The sequence below is a fragment of the Hibiscus syriacus genome, unplaced genomic scaffold (assembly GCF_006381635.1).
Source record: "Hibiscus syriacus cultivar Baekdansim isolate YM2019G1 unplaced genomic scaffold, ASM638163v2 tig00003041_pilon, whole genome shotgun sequence".
Taxonomy (NCBI): domain Eukaryota; kingdom Viridiplantae; phylum Streptophyta; class Magnoliopsida; order Malvales; family Malvaceae; genus Hibiscus; species Hibiscus syriacus.
The window spans coordinates 8,683,984-8,702,985 of NW_024061960.1; the positions used below are offsets into that span (position 1 = coordinate 8,683,984).

Genomic DNA, 19,002 nt, shown 5'->3' on the forward strand with positions numbered 1-19,002 from the left:
CAAGTAGATGAGCTTCTCAAACTCCATGTGTGGAGCTTGGGCGACCTCCGTTCATCAAGTAAAGGGGTCGACCAATTTTGGGCTTTAACAAAACTCCAAAAAAAATGTGCGACTCAAACTCAAATCGGTAATTTTGTATTGGAAAACAATGTATCTATACAAGTCAACGGTGCCTCTAATCAGTAAATACCACTATAAACAAGCAAGAACTTAGAACTCATCCCATACCATTTTTGCTAACACCAGAAAAATGCATAATTTCACTATCATCATATACAATATAATGATAATGACGAGCACTTAACCTTCAACTTTCGGCTCCCGTCCACAACCATCTCCCATGCCGCCGGGTATCCCATTAGAATAGTATCTGGAAAGTACTACCAACACTTCAGATAAATTACTATTGAGGTTTTTCTCATTCAAGGAATCCCTTGAAGCAAATCGGGCACTCTAATGTGTAGAACTGGTAAATTTAAGGCAGCCGCCAAGTTTATGTCAACCATTACTCTCAAAAGAAACCTGAATATGAGGCAGGCACCTAGGCTTTGAAATTGTGGCAGTTGCAAGGCCTTTAAGTAACTTCAAAACATCAGCAGTGTCATCGAGGAAATACTTAGCTTTGCTAGGCTTTCGCCCAACAGTGCATGCAAAGATTTCTGGATCCACGGGCAAGGATGGATTAGATAGTGAAGTTAATATGCTCTGAAACATATCTTCGTCAGATTTATCATCACCGACACACATCACAAAATCGGGTGGCTCCCCACCATTGACCATTCTCGACAAAACCTTTTCTGCAACAAGCCCTTTCCTTACTCCCTGAATGAAAAAGAATACTGATCAGGAAGAAGTTTGAATTAACTATATTACACACATAAATACGAGAGAGACGGGGGAGGCAACATCTAGGGAAGAATCACTGTCATACCTGTGGCTTAACTTCAACAATATGCTGGCCTCTATTAACAACTGCTGGTTCATTTGCAAGAACACTTTCCAGATGATCTAGCAATTCCTTAGCTTGGCATGATCCAAAATCAGGGTCCGCATCTTGATGGTGCCATACCAAAGCACTCTCCTTAGGCTCTATGGTGGAGCCATCTGTTGCCTCTCTATACTGCATCATAACAGGTTCCACGATTTTTTTCCATTCAAGGTCAGCACCGACAGGGCTAGTTTCCCATTCAGAGTCCTTACTCCATCTGCAGGAGAACAGAATATTACCTAAGTTTACGCAATTAGAATCGTTATTGGCCAAATATTAAAAAACTTGTAGTAACTGTACCTTATGAAGTACCCATGTTCAGCAGCTATTCCCAGCTTCTCACACGGAGCAAGCCACTCACTAAGTGAAGTTCTCCCTCTCCCACTAACGATAAACACAGTGTTCTTAGGATCATCACAGAGGGTCTTGATGATAGAGATAACTTCAGGGCTAGGAGATTTAACAATGGAAGCTTCCGGAACAACAGTGCCATCATAGTCCAGAAATATTGCTCTTCTATTTGTTCGTTTATATGCTGAAACAATGTGATCAATAGAAAGCCTCCTAAAACTAGGAGAAAGAGAGACGACTCTGAAACTAAGGCCAAAACCAATCCCCCAGCAGCGCTTACTAAAATGATCTTGGCATGCTCTATCCAAGTCCATAGCAAAGCTGCGAGCCCAATATGCCACATCATGAGTACTGACATATCTGTAGTGTTTCTCATGCCGCAATTGCTTCTCTGACTCAGGCATGGAAATAGCTGTATTTAAAGCCTCAGCCACGGCATCAATATCCCAAGGATTTACCCTTATCGCTCCACTTAAAGACGGTGAGCAACCAATGAACTCCGAAACAACAAGCATGCTTGTCCGAGGAGATTCTGGCTTTACACCCAGTGCCTCATCCATGCCAGGAGTTCCCTGCCGACAAACAATATACTTGTAAGGAACCAGATTCATTCCATCCCTCACAGCATTTACTATGCAACATTCTGCCAGTGCATAATAGGCAGATTTCTCGTAACGGGGAACAGGACAATCAATCAAAACTACAGGCTGATATTTGGGTGAACCATAGACATCATTGATCTTTTTAGCAGCCATATAAGTCTCCTTCTTAGCTTCCTGGACATCCTTTCCAAACCCCCTTGCAGGATTCACAATCTGAACAAGGACTATCTTACCCTGCAAACCTGGATGCTGCTGTAACAGCTGTTCCATAGCCAGTAGTTTAAGACTGATACCTTTGAAGATATCCATGTCATCTACGCCAAGAATCAATTTTTTCCCTTCGAACTGCTTCTGAATCTCTTTGACCTTGGCAGCAGTGGAGGCAAGATTCAACACTGATTCAAGTCTACCCATATGAACCCCTACTGGAAGAATTTTAATAAAAACTGTGCGACCAAAGTAATCGAGACCAATATGCCCTCTTTTAGATTCATAATCAAGGCCCAGCATTCTACTGCAGCAAGACAAGAAATGCCGTGCATAATCAAATGTATGAAAACCAATTAGATCACAGTTCAGCAGTCCCCTAAGAATCTCATCCCGAACAGGCAATGTTCGATATATTTCTGATGAGGGGAAAGGACTGTGCAGGAAAAATCCAAGCTTGATTCTATGGAAGTGCTTCCTCAAAAATGTGGGAAGAACCATCAGGTGATAATCATGAATCCAAACATAATCATCATCCGGATTGATTACTTCCATAACCTTGTCAGCAAATATTTTATTAGCAGAAACATATGCTTTCCATAGAATACGGTCAAATCTATCACCATGGTCAGGACACATGGGCAGCATATAGTGGAAAAGAGGCCACAGATGCTGTTTACAGAACCCAAGATAGAACTTCTTCTGCAAATCATTAGGTAGAAATGTAGGAACACAATTAAAATCTTCTAACAGTTTTTGGGCAACTTCTTCCTGTTCATTCACATCAATATCGACCTTGAGAGACCCTACATATACGACCTCTGTTTCAGGAGAAAATCCATCCTTCAGATGTAGAAAAAGAGCATCCTCATCCCAACTGAAGCGCCATTTAGAAGTTTCTCCATCTCTTTTAGCATGCAAAGGTAACATGTTTACTACTATAATTTTGCGTTCTCTACAACCAGATGAAGTTACATCTGAATCCCCATCATTACTGCTACAAGAATCCCTGTCAGAGATGATCCCAGGAACAGTCATTACGCGAGGAAGAGCTCTTGGAGTTTGAGGAATATCAAGTAGATCCCCAGAGACCAAGTGTAAAAAATTTGCACACGATCTTGATGCCATGAAAACTTTTATTAGACGTAAGCATACAAACAAAACCCACGCTACAAGAAACTGCTTGGATTAAAATGTTCAAAGATCTGCAGACAAAACGATATTAATTAGTGGAGCTCATGTCAACCGATCAAGGAAGCAATAAAGAAGATTAAACGCCACGATTTCTAACAACTGTGTAGACCTCAAATAAGACTAATTATTTTTCCCTATAGTTTTGACTTTTCACAATATTTTTTAAACATTCTCTATCGGGTCATCTATGGCATTTTCATCCAAAAATAATCAGCTAATGTGATGACTAAATCAAGATAATAATAATTGTAATAATAAAAATGTTGAGATAAGTACAAAAGAAGCCTTAAGAATACTTATTTTTTAGTCTTTCCTATTCTTAGCAAAAACAAATCCGCAACCTTATTTTCATCACAGGTAATTTTGCCGCATATATATATGAAAGAATGAAGTGTGCTAATATCATAAATAAGCAAACGAAATCAAAAGAAAAATCGAAATCTGGATTCAAAATAAGCACAAAAAATTAATACAGTAAAAATTTGAAAATCCACAAAATGTAAGAAGTTAAAAGAAAAAATACGCAAGAATCTCAGCAGGAAAAAATGTAATAATAACTGATCTATTTTTCATTTGATATTATCATTAATCAAAATTATAAATATTAAACTAATCAACGCTATCCGATTCCTCCGCTTAACGTAACCAAAATTAATGACTCGTTTTAGAGAGAGTGGATAACAATTTTAAAAAAAACATTCCCGCAATTTCTAAGCAGCCAAATAACAAAAACGAAGTAGAGTCAACTTAGCAGTAGATCAAATAACAAAAAGTAGACGCAAACAAAACGACGGCGCAACCGATCAGAATTCCGGAAGGAGAGTTACTTACTTGTACGTCACGGCGGTTTGAAAAAGAAAACCGACGGCCGACGAGAGGCTGTTTTCCTGTATGAAAGGAAATGGGAAAAGTTCGTTAATGTTGAAAGAAGAGATAAAGTAGAGAGACAGAAGGAACGTGTGAGGAAAGAACAGCGAAGAAGAAAATGGAAGATGCGTCGGAATGAATGAATTCAAAATGTGAAAAGAAAATCGGAGAGAAAAAATATATACAGTTTATTTATTTATTTTTGTTAATTATAGTCTATTGCCATTTGCGAATAGGATAATATCGAAAGTTGCCGTCTTTACCTGAGTTACCTTTTAACCATGGTTTTCTCCTTTTTTGAATTAAGCTCCCATGGTTTGACGTAAATGCCCTTTTCCATTTCAGTACTTTTATTTCCTTTCTCTCCTTTTTCAATTTCAATTTCCGATTTCATTATTTTAATTTCTACATAGATTTTGCTTTATTTTTCTATAATTTCTACACGATTTAGAAAAGTCTAGTGATTATGAAATAAATTCCATAAAATAATTTAAATATGTCAGTTAATATATCTGATACTCCAGTAAAAATAGATATATTTTTTAAAAATTTTAAGCAACTGACGAAGTTTTTTAAAGTAATTTCATTAACTAAACGGATATTATTATATGTGATTACTTTTTAAAAAGTTATAATGATAAAAAAATAAATTTTTTATTATAATAATTTCATAATTAGCTGCATTAATATTAAAGTCACTAAATTTTATAAAATTATGCATGTCCATAAACTTGACATATAATACAAATTATACTCCTATATATCCCTAAGAATAAAATTACTAATCCATAATTAAATAAAATAGTGAAATTCGCAGACACGCATAACGACAAACATATCTTAAAATCAATCAAATTTTCATAATTTATAATGAAAATTTTCCAAATTATATTTAAAAATATATATAGGAATATTTTAGAAAATATATTTTTCTATCGTAAAAGTGGTTGGCAATCATTAACATGCTTAAAATACAAGAAAAATGAACTTAATTACTCTCTCTTGACTGAGTGTTTCCCCCCGTCGTGGATTAGTAGGGGAGTAGGTTGATAAACCAAAGCAACCATATTTGGGCATTGAATAAAGAAGATTATCCTCCAACGCACGTTTTTTTTTGTCTTGTTATGTATACTTAATTAAATTAATCGACAAATCAAAGATAAAGATTAAGGCTAAGCATCTAAAACTTTATTATCCACTTCTTTTTGGCATAAACTCCAAGTCCATTTTGTCCAACAAAGCGCTACTTATTTTAGTGATTAGGTCAAATAACATTATCCTATGTGAGCATTGGCTAATTAGGATTTGTCCACGATTGCTTTCAATATCTTAGTTAAATATGCACGATCATTCGAAATTTGAAATCGTGGTATTTACTATAATAAAAGTCACATCGTATATTGCAAATTATTAGTTTACTTCCTTTTTAAGATAGATGACAAACGTATGATATTTTGTGTACGTATGTATATTTCTCATAATTTTCTAGGGACAATGTATATATACATGTATATCTACAATAATTTCCAAGGTTATACTTATATTAGGGAAACTATTCTCTTTAAGGGAAAATTTTGAAAATTGTATACTTTTAATTTATCTAAAAATTTATAAAATTATAAATAATTTATAATCAATATTATAATGTTTCAGAACATATACCAATAGCATATTCTTATATACTTTTAATTTATCAAAAACACAGTGGTAGATATTTTTATTTCAATGAAACCCGGGTGCGTGAATGCACCATCCGACATATAAAAAAGACAACATATTATTCTTCCAATCAGCTTTATTTATTTTTTTAAGTAAATTGTATCCGGTCGTTGTATTTTTTATTCGTATTTAATTACAAAAAGAAAAATATAATTGGAATTTGAAGGAATATTCCAGGACAGTTCAAAGAAACAGGAAAGGGTAACATCGTAAATAGGGGTAAGGGCAGTGGGTTAAATTAAAGAAATAGTTGTTGCAGAGGTTGGAATTTCGGAGTGGATGAGATGAGCTGTGACCTAATAAATGACGGCCAGCCAGCCCGTAAGTCTTGTTCGGTTGGCTTCATTATTTTACTATTTTATTTTCGTTTTTGAAAACCTTAAAAAAAGAAGAGAGAGTTTTTGACTTGGCGGGGACAAGCATGACCCCAGACAGCACGCCGATAGAGTAATTGGTTAGCTGGCAACTTTGGATAAGCTTTAGCATTTAGTAGTACTAACCTTATCCACCTTATTCAAATTTAAAATAAAATAAAAGGATAAAGTACACAAACGGTCCCTGATTATAAGGTTTTATTTTATTAAATCTCCAAACTATTAGAAGTTATAAATTGGTCCTAAAACTATAAGATATTATTTTGTTGAGTCATCCGACTATTAAAATTTATAAAATAGTCACTTGACTATTCATATGTTTCAAACTCGTTATTTTTCGTTAAAAATTTGATGGTCGTCTGAGTTAGACGGTAACTTATTGATTATGATGTGATAAAATTTGATCATAGGATCGTTGGAGCTATATTTTATGGATGGACTCTATGTTTATATTATATCATCGAGTTATTACTTGAAACATTATATCGTCCAGTCGATACTTAAAATATTATATTATCGAGTCAGTACTTAAAAGAAACAGTGGTGCTGGTAGGCATCGATAAAATATAATTTTATCATATCACAATTAGTAAATTAACGTCTAATTTAAATGTCCGTCAATTTTTTAACAAAAAATAATAAATTTAATACATATGAACAGTTAAATGACTATTTTATAACTTTTAATAATAATAAAAACTCAATAAAACAATGTCTTGTAGATGGGTGGCCATTTTAATAATTGAAAGATTCAACAAAGCTAGTGACCATTTGCGTACTTTTCCCAATAAAAAAAACTCGATGTCTTTGCTCTCCTCTTGTATTTCTTACGTTTGCTTATTTACCAAATTAATACTTGCCCTCTAGCCCCTACCATCTTTCTGCCCTTTGAGTTTAATTTAAATATTCCAGATTAATATTTTATTAATTATAAAAATAATATTATAAGTGGATAAGATTTGCCAAATCTGACCCAATCAATATTTTTATTGATTTTAATATAAACATGCTTCTTTAAAAATATTAATAAAATCCAATATACGCTTATTCATCATGCACACGTGGATCTTTTCTTTCCACACTATCCTATGGGTCCCAATAGATTTGAGAGGGATTTTCCTCTAAGCAGATTCTAGATGTGAATGTACCTTTTTTATGATTATATTGCATATATGTATAATCTATATTAATCGAATTTATAAAAATATATATGAAAAAATAGATTCAAATATATTTATCATCTTGAACAAAATTTACAGGAAATCAGATGTCAAAAACCGTTGCTGATTTTTGGGTGTAAATTAAGTTGGAATGTAGGATTTTAACGTTTTTACCCTTATAATTGTATTCAAAAATAAAATGAATTATCGTATTAAATCATAAATAAATTGATTCGTTATTTAATATCACATATTCAAGGCTTTGTAATCTATCAAAGTTGGGCACACGTTAGCAGGACTAACGGATCCTGAGTTCTCATACCATCGCCGGCGATTATTACTGGTCATCCGTTCATCAGTGCGTCTCATCTTTCATCTTTCTCTTCTCATTGTGATACGGATTGGAGAAAACTCTTTGGGTGCCAAGCAGATCACGAACTCACCTACTTTCCCCCAAAATCGAAGGAAAAAACCTTAACTGTTCAACCTCCCCTTGAGGTCCTTGAGCCTGGAATTGCCGAATGGAAATCTTCTCTAGTGGGTCAGTTCTTAGGAGCTGCTCAAAACTTCTTGTCTCTTCAGCGAGTAATCGAGAAACTCTGGAACAATATCGCACCTGTTCAGGTAAGCCTCGCTGGGAATAATCTTTATATTTTCTCCTTCAATTCTGATGATGCTCGGGATTGAGTTCTTGAGAATGGCTCGTGGCACATTTTCAATAAATTGTTAATTCTTCGAAAGTGGAAACTCAATTTACAAATACTGAATTTTGATCTTACTAGACTGCCTTTATGGGTTCACTTGTACAATGGCCCTTGAATTTATGGGAGTAACAGTGGCACTTCTAGAAGACTTCTTTGGCAGCACCTTAAAGAGTTAGATTCAAGGATTGGAACCCTTCCTTGGATTCTAGGAGGGGATTTCAATACCTTTTTGCACTATAGAGAAAGTTTTGACTCACTTTTTTTGGGTCCTTATTCTTCCTCTGATATGAATGATTTTAAAGATTTGGTTCAAGAGCTTGCTCTTTATGATCACCTTTTCTTTGGCCCAACATATACTTGGAACAATAAACAAAAAGATTCATTTCTATCAAGGAAACTTGATAGAGTGATGATTAATCCTCCTTGGACTTCTTACTTTCAGAATTCTTTTGTTGAATTTACTGCTCCTGGCCCTTCAGACCACTGTATGGCTCTACCATGGGTCAAAAAAGAAGCTCAAACCAATAGACCTAAGCCTTTTAAATTCTTTAACTTCTAGTCAAAACATCCTAATTTTCTTGAACTTGTCACTCAATCATGGCAACAGACTACTCAAGGAAACCCTATGCAAAGATTGTTGATTAAACTTAAACGCCTAAAGCCTAGTTTGAAAAAGCTCAACAAGGATAATTATAATGACATTTATGCTAGGGTCAGACTTAAAAGGAGTGAGTTGGAGCAAATTCAAATTTGTACTCTTAATGGAATCAATTCTTTTGATGAAGAATTGAAAATTCAAAAGGAACTAAATGATTTAGAGGACATTGAATATATGTTCCTCAAACAAAAAGCTAAGGTGCAATGGGTCAATGATGGAGACAAATGTACCAAGCTTTTTCATTCTGTCATTGCCTCTAAACATAAAAGAGACACCATAAGGGTTATTACTAACAATGAGGGGAGAAGATTAGAGTCTTATGATGATATGACTAATGAAATTATTGACTTCTTCAAACATCAACTAGGAGAAATTGATCATAAGGTTATTCCTTCTGATCATTCTTTCTTGAGAAATTTGCTTCAATTCCATGTGCCTAATGAGGTTGCTACTGATTTGGTTAAAACGGTTACTTCTGAAGATATCAAAGATGCATTATTTAATCAAGGGAATGATAAAGCTCCTGGACCAGATGGATTCACTCCTTTGTTTTTCAAACATTCTTGGTCTGTGGTAGGGGAAGACTTTGTAAATGCTGTTAAATTTTTCTTTAAAGAAACTGCTATCCTTCTTGCTTTTAATTCCACCATTATTGCCCTGATTCCTAAAATCCAGAATCCTAGCAAAGTGAAGGATTACAGACCTATATCTTGATGCTCTGTTGTGTACAAAACAATTTCAAAAATACTTGTTAAAAGAATGATTGTGTTGCTACCTGACCTTATTTCCCTCAACCAAACAGCTTTTGTGAGAGGTAGATCCATTATAGATAACACTCTTCTTGCCCAAGAATTGGTCAAAGACTATGGTAGAAAAAATATTTCACCTCGATGTGCTCTCAAAATTGATTTACAAAAAGCCTTTGACTCTCTCAATTGGGACTTCATTTCCTCTATTCTTAAAGCATAGGGTTACCTTCTATTTTCATAGGATGGATTGAAACTTGTTTCAAAGAAGCTAGATACTCCATATCCTTCAATGGTAGCCTCATTAGGTACTTTAAATGACAGAGAGGTATAAGACAAGGTGATCCCCTATCACCAATCCTTTTTCTGATTGCTATGAACATTCTCTCTAAAATTCTCAACCTTGCTGCTACCAAAGGAATTTTTGGATATCATCCTAAGTGCAAAAAACTGGGCATCACCCATTTATCTTTTGCTGACGACCTCTTAATCTTTTGTAAAGAAAATCTTGATTCTATTGTAGGGGTTACCAGTGTCCTCAATCACTTCTATAATTTATCTGGGCTGAACTTAAATGTTAGCAAAACTGAATATTTTGCTGCTGGAATTTCGGACAGAATTCTAGAATTCATTAAATCTGCCACTGGTTTCAAACAAGGCTTTATTCCGATTAGGTACCTTGGTGTTCCTCTGGTCATAAGGAAAATAACTGAAAAAGACTGTCATCCTCTATTTGATAATATTAAACAAAGACTTCATCACTGGTCTGGAAAAAATTTAAGCTATGTTGGGCGTCTAGAGCTTATTAAAACTGTTTTACTTAGTGTTATTAACTTCTGGAATAGACAATTTATCTTTCCTCAGAAAGTTATCAATAGATTAGAACAACTTTGCTCTAGATTCCTCTGGAAAGGTAATGATACTGCTGCCAATGGTGCAAGGATTATCTGGGAACGTATTTGTTGCCCTAAATCTGAAGGAGGGCTCGGTTTGAAGGACATTCACTCTTGGAATAAAGCCTGCATGATCCAACTAATCAGAAAAATACTGGCTGGACAGGGATCTTTATGGGTAACTTGGATTCACTGCTATGTTATAAAATATAATGATATAAGTGACATAAGTGCTAACACTTCCTATAGTTGGACCATAAGAAAACTTTCAAAACTTAGGAATGAAACATCCTCTACAATTGTTGTTGGTATCACGAATACAAAAGACATTTGGGAAGATATCAGAGTTCCAAGAGAAAAGGTTTCCTGGCACAAAGTGATTTGGTTTCCTTATCATATTCCTAAACTCAGCATGATCACTTGGATGACTATTCTGGATCTGACCCAACTCGTGACAGACTCTTTAGGATGGGCATTATTTCTGACAGAATATGTGTTCTTTGTAATGAGATTAATGAATCCAGAAATCTTCTTTTTAATGACTGTTTTTATGCTTTTTCTCTTTGGAAATCTATTATGATCCTATCAAGCATTAAAGATGCAAACATGACTTGGGAATCACAAATAGAGTGGGCTGCACATAAATGGAAGGGTAAATCTTTGCTTTCCATCATATTGAGGATTACTTGGATTGGTTTTATCTACTTCATATGGGAGAAACGAAATAGAAGAATCTTTAACAGAGGAACAAGACCAGCCGATCAACTTCTCAAGTCTATTAAGGAGCTTGTGCGGATCAAACTAAGAGATAAAAATATTAATAGACTTGATTATGTTAATTCTAGACTTTGTACTTCTTGGGGTATAGACTAACATTCTTTTGTTGTATATAGGTGTTTATACTCCCTGTTTGGGATGATTGTTGTATGATGTACTTTTACTTGAATAATAAAATTTTTACTTATCCAAAAAAAAAATCTATCAAAGTTTATGTTGGGTATACCAACCTGTCTTCCCAATTGTAAAAAGTGGTACACAACAGCAAGTTAGGTTTTACATAAGTTGGTGTTATTGATTGATGAACATCCTGCTTACTTTTTAAAGGGAAATTTTGAAGGAAAAAAATAATAAATTACGTCAATTTTAGCTTCTGAAATTATCTTAATTCCTAATTTACAATAAAATATCAATTGTTTTATACAATAATACTATTAATAATGGTTCAAGTTTTTCACAGTTTCACATTTTTATCCTTACAGCTTACTAACATTTTTACATAATATTAAATATTTGATAAAAATAATATACGCATGAAGTCAATGGTAATTATTTATTTAATAATTACAATTAAATAATAATTATTTATCTACAAGTTATTAAAATAAATATAATTGGATTGTGATTAAAATTTTAAAACAATTCTATGAATCTTCTTGTAAATATTTTTTTTGTTGAAAAGAACATATATATATATATATATATATATATATAAAGATAATACAATAAAATATGTATCTAAATAGTTCATATTCTTCAAATCAAACATTATAATCTTATATTTTATTAGATAAATAAAATAATATATAAATAATATTACATTTTAAAATTTTTATTCTAAGAAATAATTTAATATTATATTAACTAAACGTCAACATAATAGAAAAGAAAAAGGTTTTAAACTCCTCAGTCCTCACCGATTCGTTTTCGTCCCAACTCCCACCCACCGTAAGGGTACGGACATGGGAACACGTGTAAGACTCCCGCAACCGTTTCCCCGCAACGACGTAAACAGAGGGGCGGGCCCCATGTCATCTGTCCACGTCATCTCAAGATTGGAAGATCTTGGGTTTTATCTATGTAAGGCCCCCACCTGACACGTGGTTAGCACTGAGTCTAGGGTCGGCTTGCTTGGGAACGGCCCTCATCCAAAAGAAAATTCGAACCATGTGTGGGGCCCATGATTTTCTGGTCGCCGCATTCCACGGATTGGTGTAAATATGGAAGGGGCGCGGTTCGTACCTATCCAAAAACCATTTGATGGGCCCCATTTTAGCTAAGAATGTTCCAAATAGTATCCTTTATTCATCAATTTTATTTACCTGTGATCAGTAATGTGATATATATATATATAAACGAAAATCGGTGATTGGCAATTAGTATTGAGATTAATGCTGCAGTTGACCAATAAAGCTGAAGAAAAGAAAAGAAAAGAAAATTGATATAATATATAATTAGGGACAGAGTTAAGATTAAAGGTTGAGAGGACAAAGTTGTTTTAAATTAAAAGAATAAAAATTTATTAAATATTTAATTTAAAAATTAAAAGAAATAAAAGTATTATTTAATTAATACTTAAATTAAAAAATACTTAAAATTCTATTATATCAAAATTTTTGGAGGTGCAACAACCCTCAGTCCCTATGTTGGTCCCCCGGTATATAGTGTTGTTCAATCCATATATGAATAGATTAGATATATGAACAAATTACAAAACAATTATCACTGTAGACAATTTGTTCCAAATAAACTAAAGAATAAATTCCATAAATGGTTCCCAAACTTTTTGAATGTTTGCATTTTAATCTGAATTTTTAAAATTTACATTATGATTATTAATTTTTATTACGATCACTAATGTCAATTGTTATTAAGAAATACTAATTTGATTAAAAAATCTTGAGTTTCATACTATTCGATAATCGTTGGTCTTCTTTTATCATAATCATCAGCATCGACATTCTTTCGATCAATATTTTCTCTAAAACATAATATCCATTATAATTGAGAGTTTTATAATCTTCCCAAAATCATCATATCATTCATCACTATCATCCACAAACATTATAACTATGAACACGACCACCATTTACAACAAAACTAACCCCAAGCCATTATCACCTGTTTCATTCGATCATCATCCACAACTACAATCACTAATAACAATAGACAATAAATAATAAAAACAAACAATATTGTAAAAGATATAGGAGAAAAATATTCATCTTGATCTAGATCTTAATAAGTTTTCAATGAATCAAGTATCAATCTCAACTTTGGAAAAACTAATATTTAACAAAAAGATAACATAATTCGATTTTAAACAAATTTTACAATCGAGAGATTTCTAATGAATTCAAATAAATATATTTAACCTATACACACTATTTAACCTACACACTTCTGTTTCAAAGAATCAAATATATATCAGTTGCACTTGGTTCGTCAAGTGATATCACGTCTATTTTCTATGGTGAAGCGAGTACCAAAGTCAACATACTGCTATGTGGGGCACGACAAGGCATGCGTCTTCTTCATGCAAAAACCAAAAGATCAAGGCTTTGACCTTGAATCAGAACATGGTCTGTCGCCCATGCTCAATGCCTCTATCCAATACAAAAGCATTGAGATGAGACATTAAACTCCAACTAGACTCCAGATATATAGTCGAAACCATGCGAGTGCAGGTTCAACACATTTAAACCAAACTCCAGATATGTAGTTATAGACATTAATACTTATACTGGGATACTAAGTATAGTTTTCAGCAGTAAGGGGGCACAAATTTTCTAACCTGAAAAATACAACCTCCATATCTAAACTACTTAAAACAAAAAAACACACAAATAGAATGATCTCAAACATCCATGTAATATATTGCTAACAACACAGATGTGATTCTGATAAATGATTCCAAGAAACAGCCATTTATGTCTCATCTAAATAACCATAAATTCCTTGTAGTCTTACAAATCCAACGTCCATCGCTACATTAGGTCATCAAACAAAGGATGGTAACTAATCCTCCTCCACAATTACTAGAATTTTGTAGAAATACTTCAAAATTTTCACCCCTAATGTTTTGATTCAATCACCTTCTTGGCAAAGGATGGTAAGCAGAAAGCAGCCGAATGAATCTGCAATCAGAAACAAGCAAAAGGATAAGGGTGACTCCCAAATTATTTTCACACAATTATAAAGGGATTTAGAGTGGAGCAAAGTTGCACATCGGAGTTATAAAACTTTAGAGGTCGTTTTGATTTGCCGCAGATATCATCTCTGTCTATAGGATTCACCGGATGCTTGAAGTCAACAGGAGGCCCTTCAGTCGAGCAAAGCATGAAACCAATCACCCCGCTGTAACGAAATAAAGAGCTCAATGATAAGCAGAGCATTTGGCAACATGTATAACAGTAAACAAAAGTTGTGAATAAGATGAACCCACGTTTAATTACTAAAGTGAAGGTCATAGTACCTTGGGTATGTAGGAACAGTAGTCCATGCATAGTTAACAGAGCCTTTGAAGATTAGGCGGCAGTTTGCTACTATATCTTCGATTATGTGCATATGTAGCCAGATACTTTCTGCCTGAGTACAGACAACTCCACCTGGACGAAGAGCCTTTGCCACAGTCTCAAAAAAAGGCTTCTCAAAGAGCTCTTGAGCAGGACCTGAGATGTCAAACAACGATCCAATTCTCAAATGTTAAAAGATTATAAACCATTCAGAGAAAAGTTAAATAATACAAAATTTCCACCAAAAACCATTACCTATAGGGTCAGAAGAATCCACTATAATTGCATCATAAGTACCTGCTGAAACAGCCTTCAAAAATGCAACTCCTGAAATCCAATAGGACATTAATGATTAATATCATGTAATATAGTGTACAAACACCAAAAACTAAGTTCATCATACCATCACCAATATGAAGTTTCACACGGGGATCATCATATCCAACAGCCACTTCAGGGAAAAATTGTTTAGAAACCTATCACAAACGAAAATGCATATTCTTATTAGACCAGGTTTCACCAAAGGATGGCTGGAAGTTGCTAGCCAGTTGGTATACTAAATCAATTACAACTAATTGTGGATCATGAATGTTTGGAAGGCAAGAAAGATATTACTAACATCGACGACCATTTTGTCAATTTCACAGATATCAATTTGCTCAACAGAAGAATAACGAGAAACTTCCCGGAGAACTCCACCATCACCACCACCAATAACCAAAACCTGATGAAAGAAACAGCTCAGTGAGAATTAAGAGACCAGGTGCCTGTCAAATAATGTGACCAGATACAATCCTGGTAAAAGCAAGCTCCCAAGAGAAGACACATAAAATGAATGCAAAGATTATATCTAAAGCATTTCCAACTTCTACCAAAATCTATTGAAAAGAAATAGTTCATTGTTGGTAAATAGGACCTCAGGTGAGGGAGATCCCCTCAAGGAAGAGAGTTAAAAGAAAAATAACATGTAAAACTTCTGAAGGTTTAAAAGCAAATAGGAAAAGGCAAAGTTCACCAAGAACTAATAAAATTGAGTTCAAAATTTGAGTCAAAACAATAAACGAAACCATCTCCAGTGAATCTCAGTAATACCATACAGCCCCTGCATTAAACTTATGGCTAGGAATTTGCTTCAAATGCTTACTGGGACATGCAAACAGGATATAAAACAACTCATTATATCCAAAGCAGATAAACATCAACTTTCATATCTAAGATTGTTAGTTGTGCACAACATTACAGTAACATATAGACAAAATACCTTCTTGGGGTTTGGAATGGAGCAAAGTGGGAGGTGAGTGATCATTTCTTGATAAGCACATTCATCTCTCTCTGTGAGCTGAATCACGCCATCCAAAACAAGAACTTTGCCATATGTTGATGACTGCAGAAAATACCATGTTAAAACATAAAAATTCTAAAGAAGCTAAACAGGGAAAAATAGAAAGGATGAAAATTCATATTCTCCAAAGTCCAAGGATTACCTGGAAAACCATAACATTCTGGTAGTCAGACTTCCCTTGAAATAAGATTTTTTTGACCTTTAAGGAATGCGCCTCTCCTGCATATTTCATACAACATATTGCAACTAAAGATGTTTCTCTTCTCAAAAACTAACTAAAAAGTTAGTACCATTCAGTAAATTATTATGCTACTTTCATTCTGACATCTTTCTTAATTGAAGGAAATAGGATTGGACACCCATGAAAAACTCATAGAAATAACGACTAGAGAAAGAACCCATAAACCCTAATGGATTATCATCAACCTCGCTATTAAACTAATAATACACATTTGCAATTAAGAAACACACATGAGCGAAAAACAAGCAACTAGGATGGAGCACGCCAATAAAAGGAAATTGTGTATCCATTAAGGCCAAATTAATCCCAAAATCAGTTAAACTTCAAGCAGTATGCACACTCAAAGATGTCGATGAAGCATAAATCTCCTGACATTCAATGAAAATGTCAGCTAAATACATACCTAAGACACCACATTAAAGAAGTTGTATAGAAACAAATGACCCAGAAGTAACTGAACATAAGCATCTGCAGTTGTTTACAACTAACAAGGCTCAAGAGTCATTTAAATGATTGTTATGGTGGTTAACTAGTAATTAGTCATACAAAAATGGAGTTTTATTTTCATCTTTATCATTCACGGTTTAAATTTAATTCTAAAGAACGAAACATCAACCCTACTGTACAAGCAGAACCAAGTTGCACGAGGTGTGCCAACGAGTGACAGACATTGAACAATGATAAATCACAAACCTATATGGAACCATTTGAGAACCCTTTTCTTTTCTAAAGTAAAAAAGAAAAATAGAATATATCAGCTAAGAACTAACATCAGAAACTACAAACAAAAAGGGAAAAATAAAAAGTACCAGCCAAGAAACGAACATCAGAAACAACAAATAAAGGGGTGGGGGAGATTTAGAAAATAAGCATCACAAAAGAAGTAGAGCACGATGATGAAGAAGTCGAAAACAAACCAAACCATGAATTCAAAATCAGAGTGTGTAAGTGTAACCATTAGAAGGGACTGAATAAGTGAATGTCTCACACAATAAAAAAAAGCACCACAAAAGAAATTTTATAACACAAAAGTTGACTGACCCATGACATAAAATAGAGCACTGAACATAAATATATAAAAAGATTAAAACGTACATCGAAATCAGAAAAGGAAAATATAGAAGAACCAAAATGAAAGAATACAGAGCGAAGAACTGGGGATTTTGGAAAGTTAGAAAACGAACCGGGCCACATTGGGCTGATCTCAGAGAACCAACCAGAGATAACAGCGGAAATCCCATCAGCTTTAGTGGAAGTATAATTGGTATCACCTTCCATTTCCATGGCAATAGAAGAGATTCCGTTTTCTTCTTCTTCTTCTCGGGGCCTCTTCACGGATAAATCCGCGCAACTTACAGGGTCGCCGCTCTTTTCAGCCATTAAGACACCTATTTTCTGATTTAGTAAAACAAAAATGGGAAAAAAAGCCCAATGGAAAATAAAATAAAATAAAGCCAAAAATAAGCAATACCTAGCAAAGAATCGCAAAGGAAAAAATTATCTTAGGGTTGGCTACTACCGACTGATTACTGAAAGAGAAAACGAGGCCACACAATCTTGCTCATTGATCTTGCTTTATACTATATGCGAGTTGCCTTGATGGAGACGGGGCTCTTTTCGTCCTTCGCCGAATAATATTTAATAAAATAAAGAAAACATTATATTTTGGGAAAAGTTAATAAAAATTTTCCATTTGTGTCGTCATATGATATGAGTACCGAGGATCTACTTGCAAACGACGCGTCTTATGTGCGTGTGGGGACTATGGATGTGAAAATTTAGGGATGTGAAATCAGTTACTTGTTCAAGTTTTAAGTAGGGTCATGTCATATCAAGTCAAATAGGATATTAGTTATGTCATGTTAATTTAATAGTTTGATTTAAATTAGGTTAGGGTCATCGATTTAAAATTAGATTCAGTTCATGTTCTAGTCGAATTAATTTCAATTCGAATCTATATTTTTTCATGTCAAAATTGTTTGTGTCTGAATCATTTAAACTGCATATTAATTTAGATTTGGATAGACTTCAGGTAGGATCTCATTTAAATCCGCTCACGTTATTGACAGATAAAATTCAAGTCGGATCTTACCGTGTATGGATGGACTTCGTGTAGGACCATTTTCGGGTGAATTATTTTTTGTATTTCTTGAACGTGGAATTGTATTGTAACATATAATTGTATAGAGTTTGAAGTAAATTACAAAAAATAGAAATTATTATGGGTCAATTTCAGATAAAATATAATTTTCAGGACTAAATTAAATAAACATGGAATTACAAAATGAAATCTAAATAAATTAAACAATGTGCAGGAATCAAATTGAAACAATTGTAAAATGTAAAGCTTTAATTAATATTAAAAATTGAGTAAATTGCATTCATTTAAAAAGTTGGTGAATCAAAGTTTATATGTTTTTAAGATTATAATATAACTTATAGGGTTTGAAATTAAGTTTATGATGTGATTTATAGAGTTTGGAGTTGTCAATATACTTTTTCGTCCGGGTACAACACTCTCAACAACCCCCGATTTAGTGTGATTTATAAAACAAACATAACGTTAGAGTTCTACTATGATTTAAACTCCTAAAAATATGATAGAATTTTACTAAGATTCAAACTCCTAAAAATATGATAGAGTTCTACTATGATTCAAACTCC

General features: G+C 33.8%; 2 protein-coding genes and 1 long non-coding RNA gene across 3 annotated transcripts; all 3 read right to left on the reverse strand.

Moving 5' to 3' along the window:
• Nucleotides 1–113: 113 nt before the first annotated feature.
• LOC120171713 lies at nt 114–13,329 on the reverse strand. Its single transcript, XR_005520895.1, has 3 exons — nt 13,319–13,329; nt 12,380–12,383; nt 114–299 (listed from the first exon to the last, which is right to left on the reverse strand). It is a non-coding gene; the product is annotated as an uncharacterized LOC120171713 (long non-coding RNA).
• On the reverse strand, nt 345–4,311 carry LOC120171665 (probable alpha,alpha-trehalose-phosphate synthase [UDP-forming] 9). The gene is made up of 4 exons (XM_039179347.1): nt 4,174–4,311; nt 1,289–3,353; nt 932–1,205; nt 345–822 (listed from the first exon to the last, which is right to left on the reverse strand). The coding sequence occupies exons 2-4, from the start codon at nt 3,274–3,276 to the stop codon at nt 499–501; spliced, it is 2,586 nt and encodes an 861-aa protein (XP_039035278.1). The 5' UTR covers nt 3,277–3,353; nt 4,174–4,311; the 3' UTR covers nt 345–498.
• Nucleotides 13,330–14,092: 763 nt separating the features above from the next.
• Nucleotides 14,093–17,733, reverse strand: LOC120171705 (spermidine synthase 1-like). Its single transcript, XM_039179371.1, has 9 exons — nt 17,523–17,733; nt 16,240–16,316; nt 16,017–16,139; nt 15,375–15,479; nt 15,159–15,231; nt 15,011–15,082; nt 14,716–14,911; nt 14,468–14,597; nt 14,093–14,377 (listed from the first exon to the last, which is right to left on the reverse strand). The coding sequence occupies exons 1-9, from the start codon at nt 17,716–17,718 to the stop codon at nt 14,315–14,317; spliced, it is 1,035 nt and encodes a 344-aa protein (XP_039035302.1). The 5' UTR covers nt 17,719–17,733; the 3' UTR covers nt 14,093–14,314.
• Between the last annotated feature and the right edge of the window lie 1,269 nt (nt 17,734–19,002).

Coding starts and splice junctions, on each gene's coding strand:
- LOC120171665 (XM_039179347.1), bottom strand. CDS start 3,276: ATGGCATCAAGATCGTGTGCAAATTTTTTACACTTGGTCTCTGGGGAT. Junction 1,206..1,288: donor GAACATGGGTACTTCATAAG/GTACAGTTACTA, acceptor GTTCTCCTGCAG/ATGGAGTAAGGACTCTGAAT. Junction 823..931: donor TTGTTGAAGTTAAGCCACAG/GTATGACAGTGA, acceptor TTTTTCATTCAG/GGAGTAAGGAAAGGGCTTGT.
- LOC120171705 (XM_039179371.1), bottom strand. CDS start 17,718: ATGGCTGAAAAGAGCGGCGACCCTGTAAGTTGCGCGGATTTATCCGTG. Junction 16,140..16,239: donor AGAATGTTATGGTTTTCCAG/GTAATCCTTGGA, acceptor TATTTTCTGCAG/TCATCAACATATGGCAAAGT. Junction 14,598..14,715: donor ACTGTTCCTACATACCCAAG/GTACTATGACCT, acceptor ATTTCGTTACAG/CGGGGTGATTGGTTTCATGC.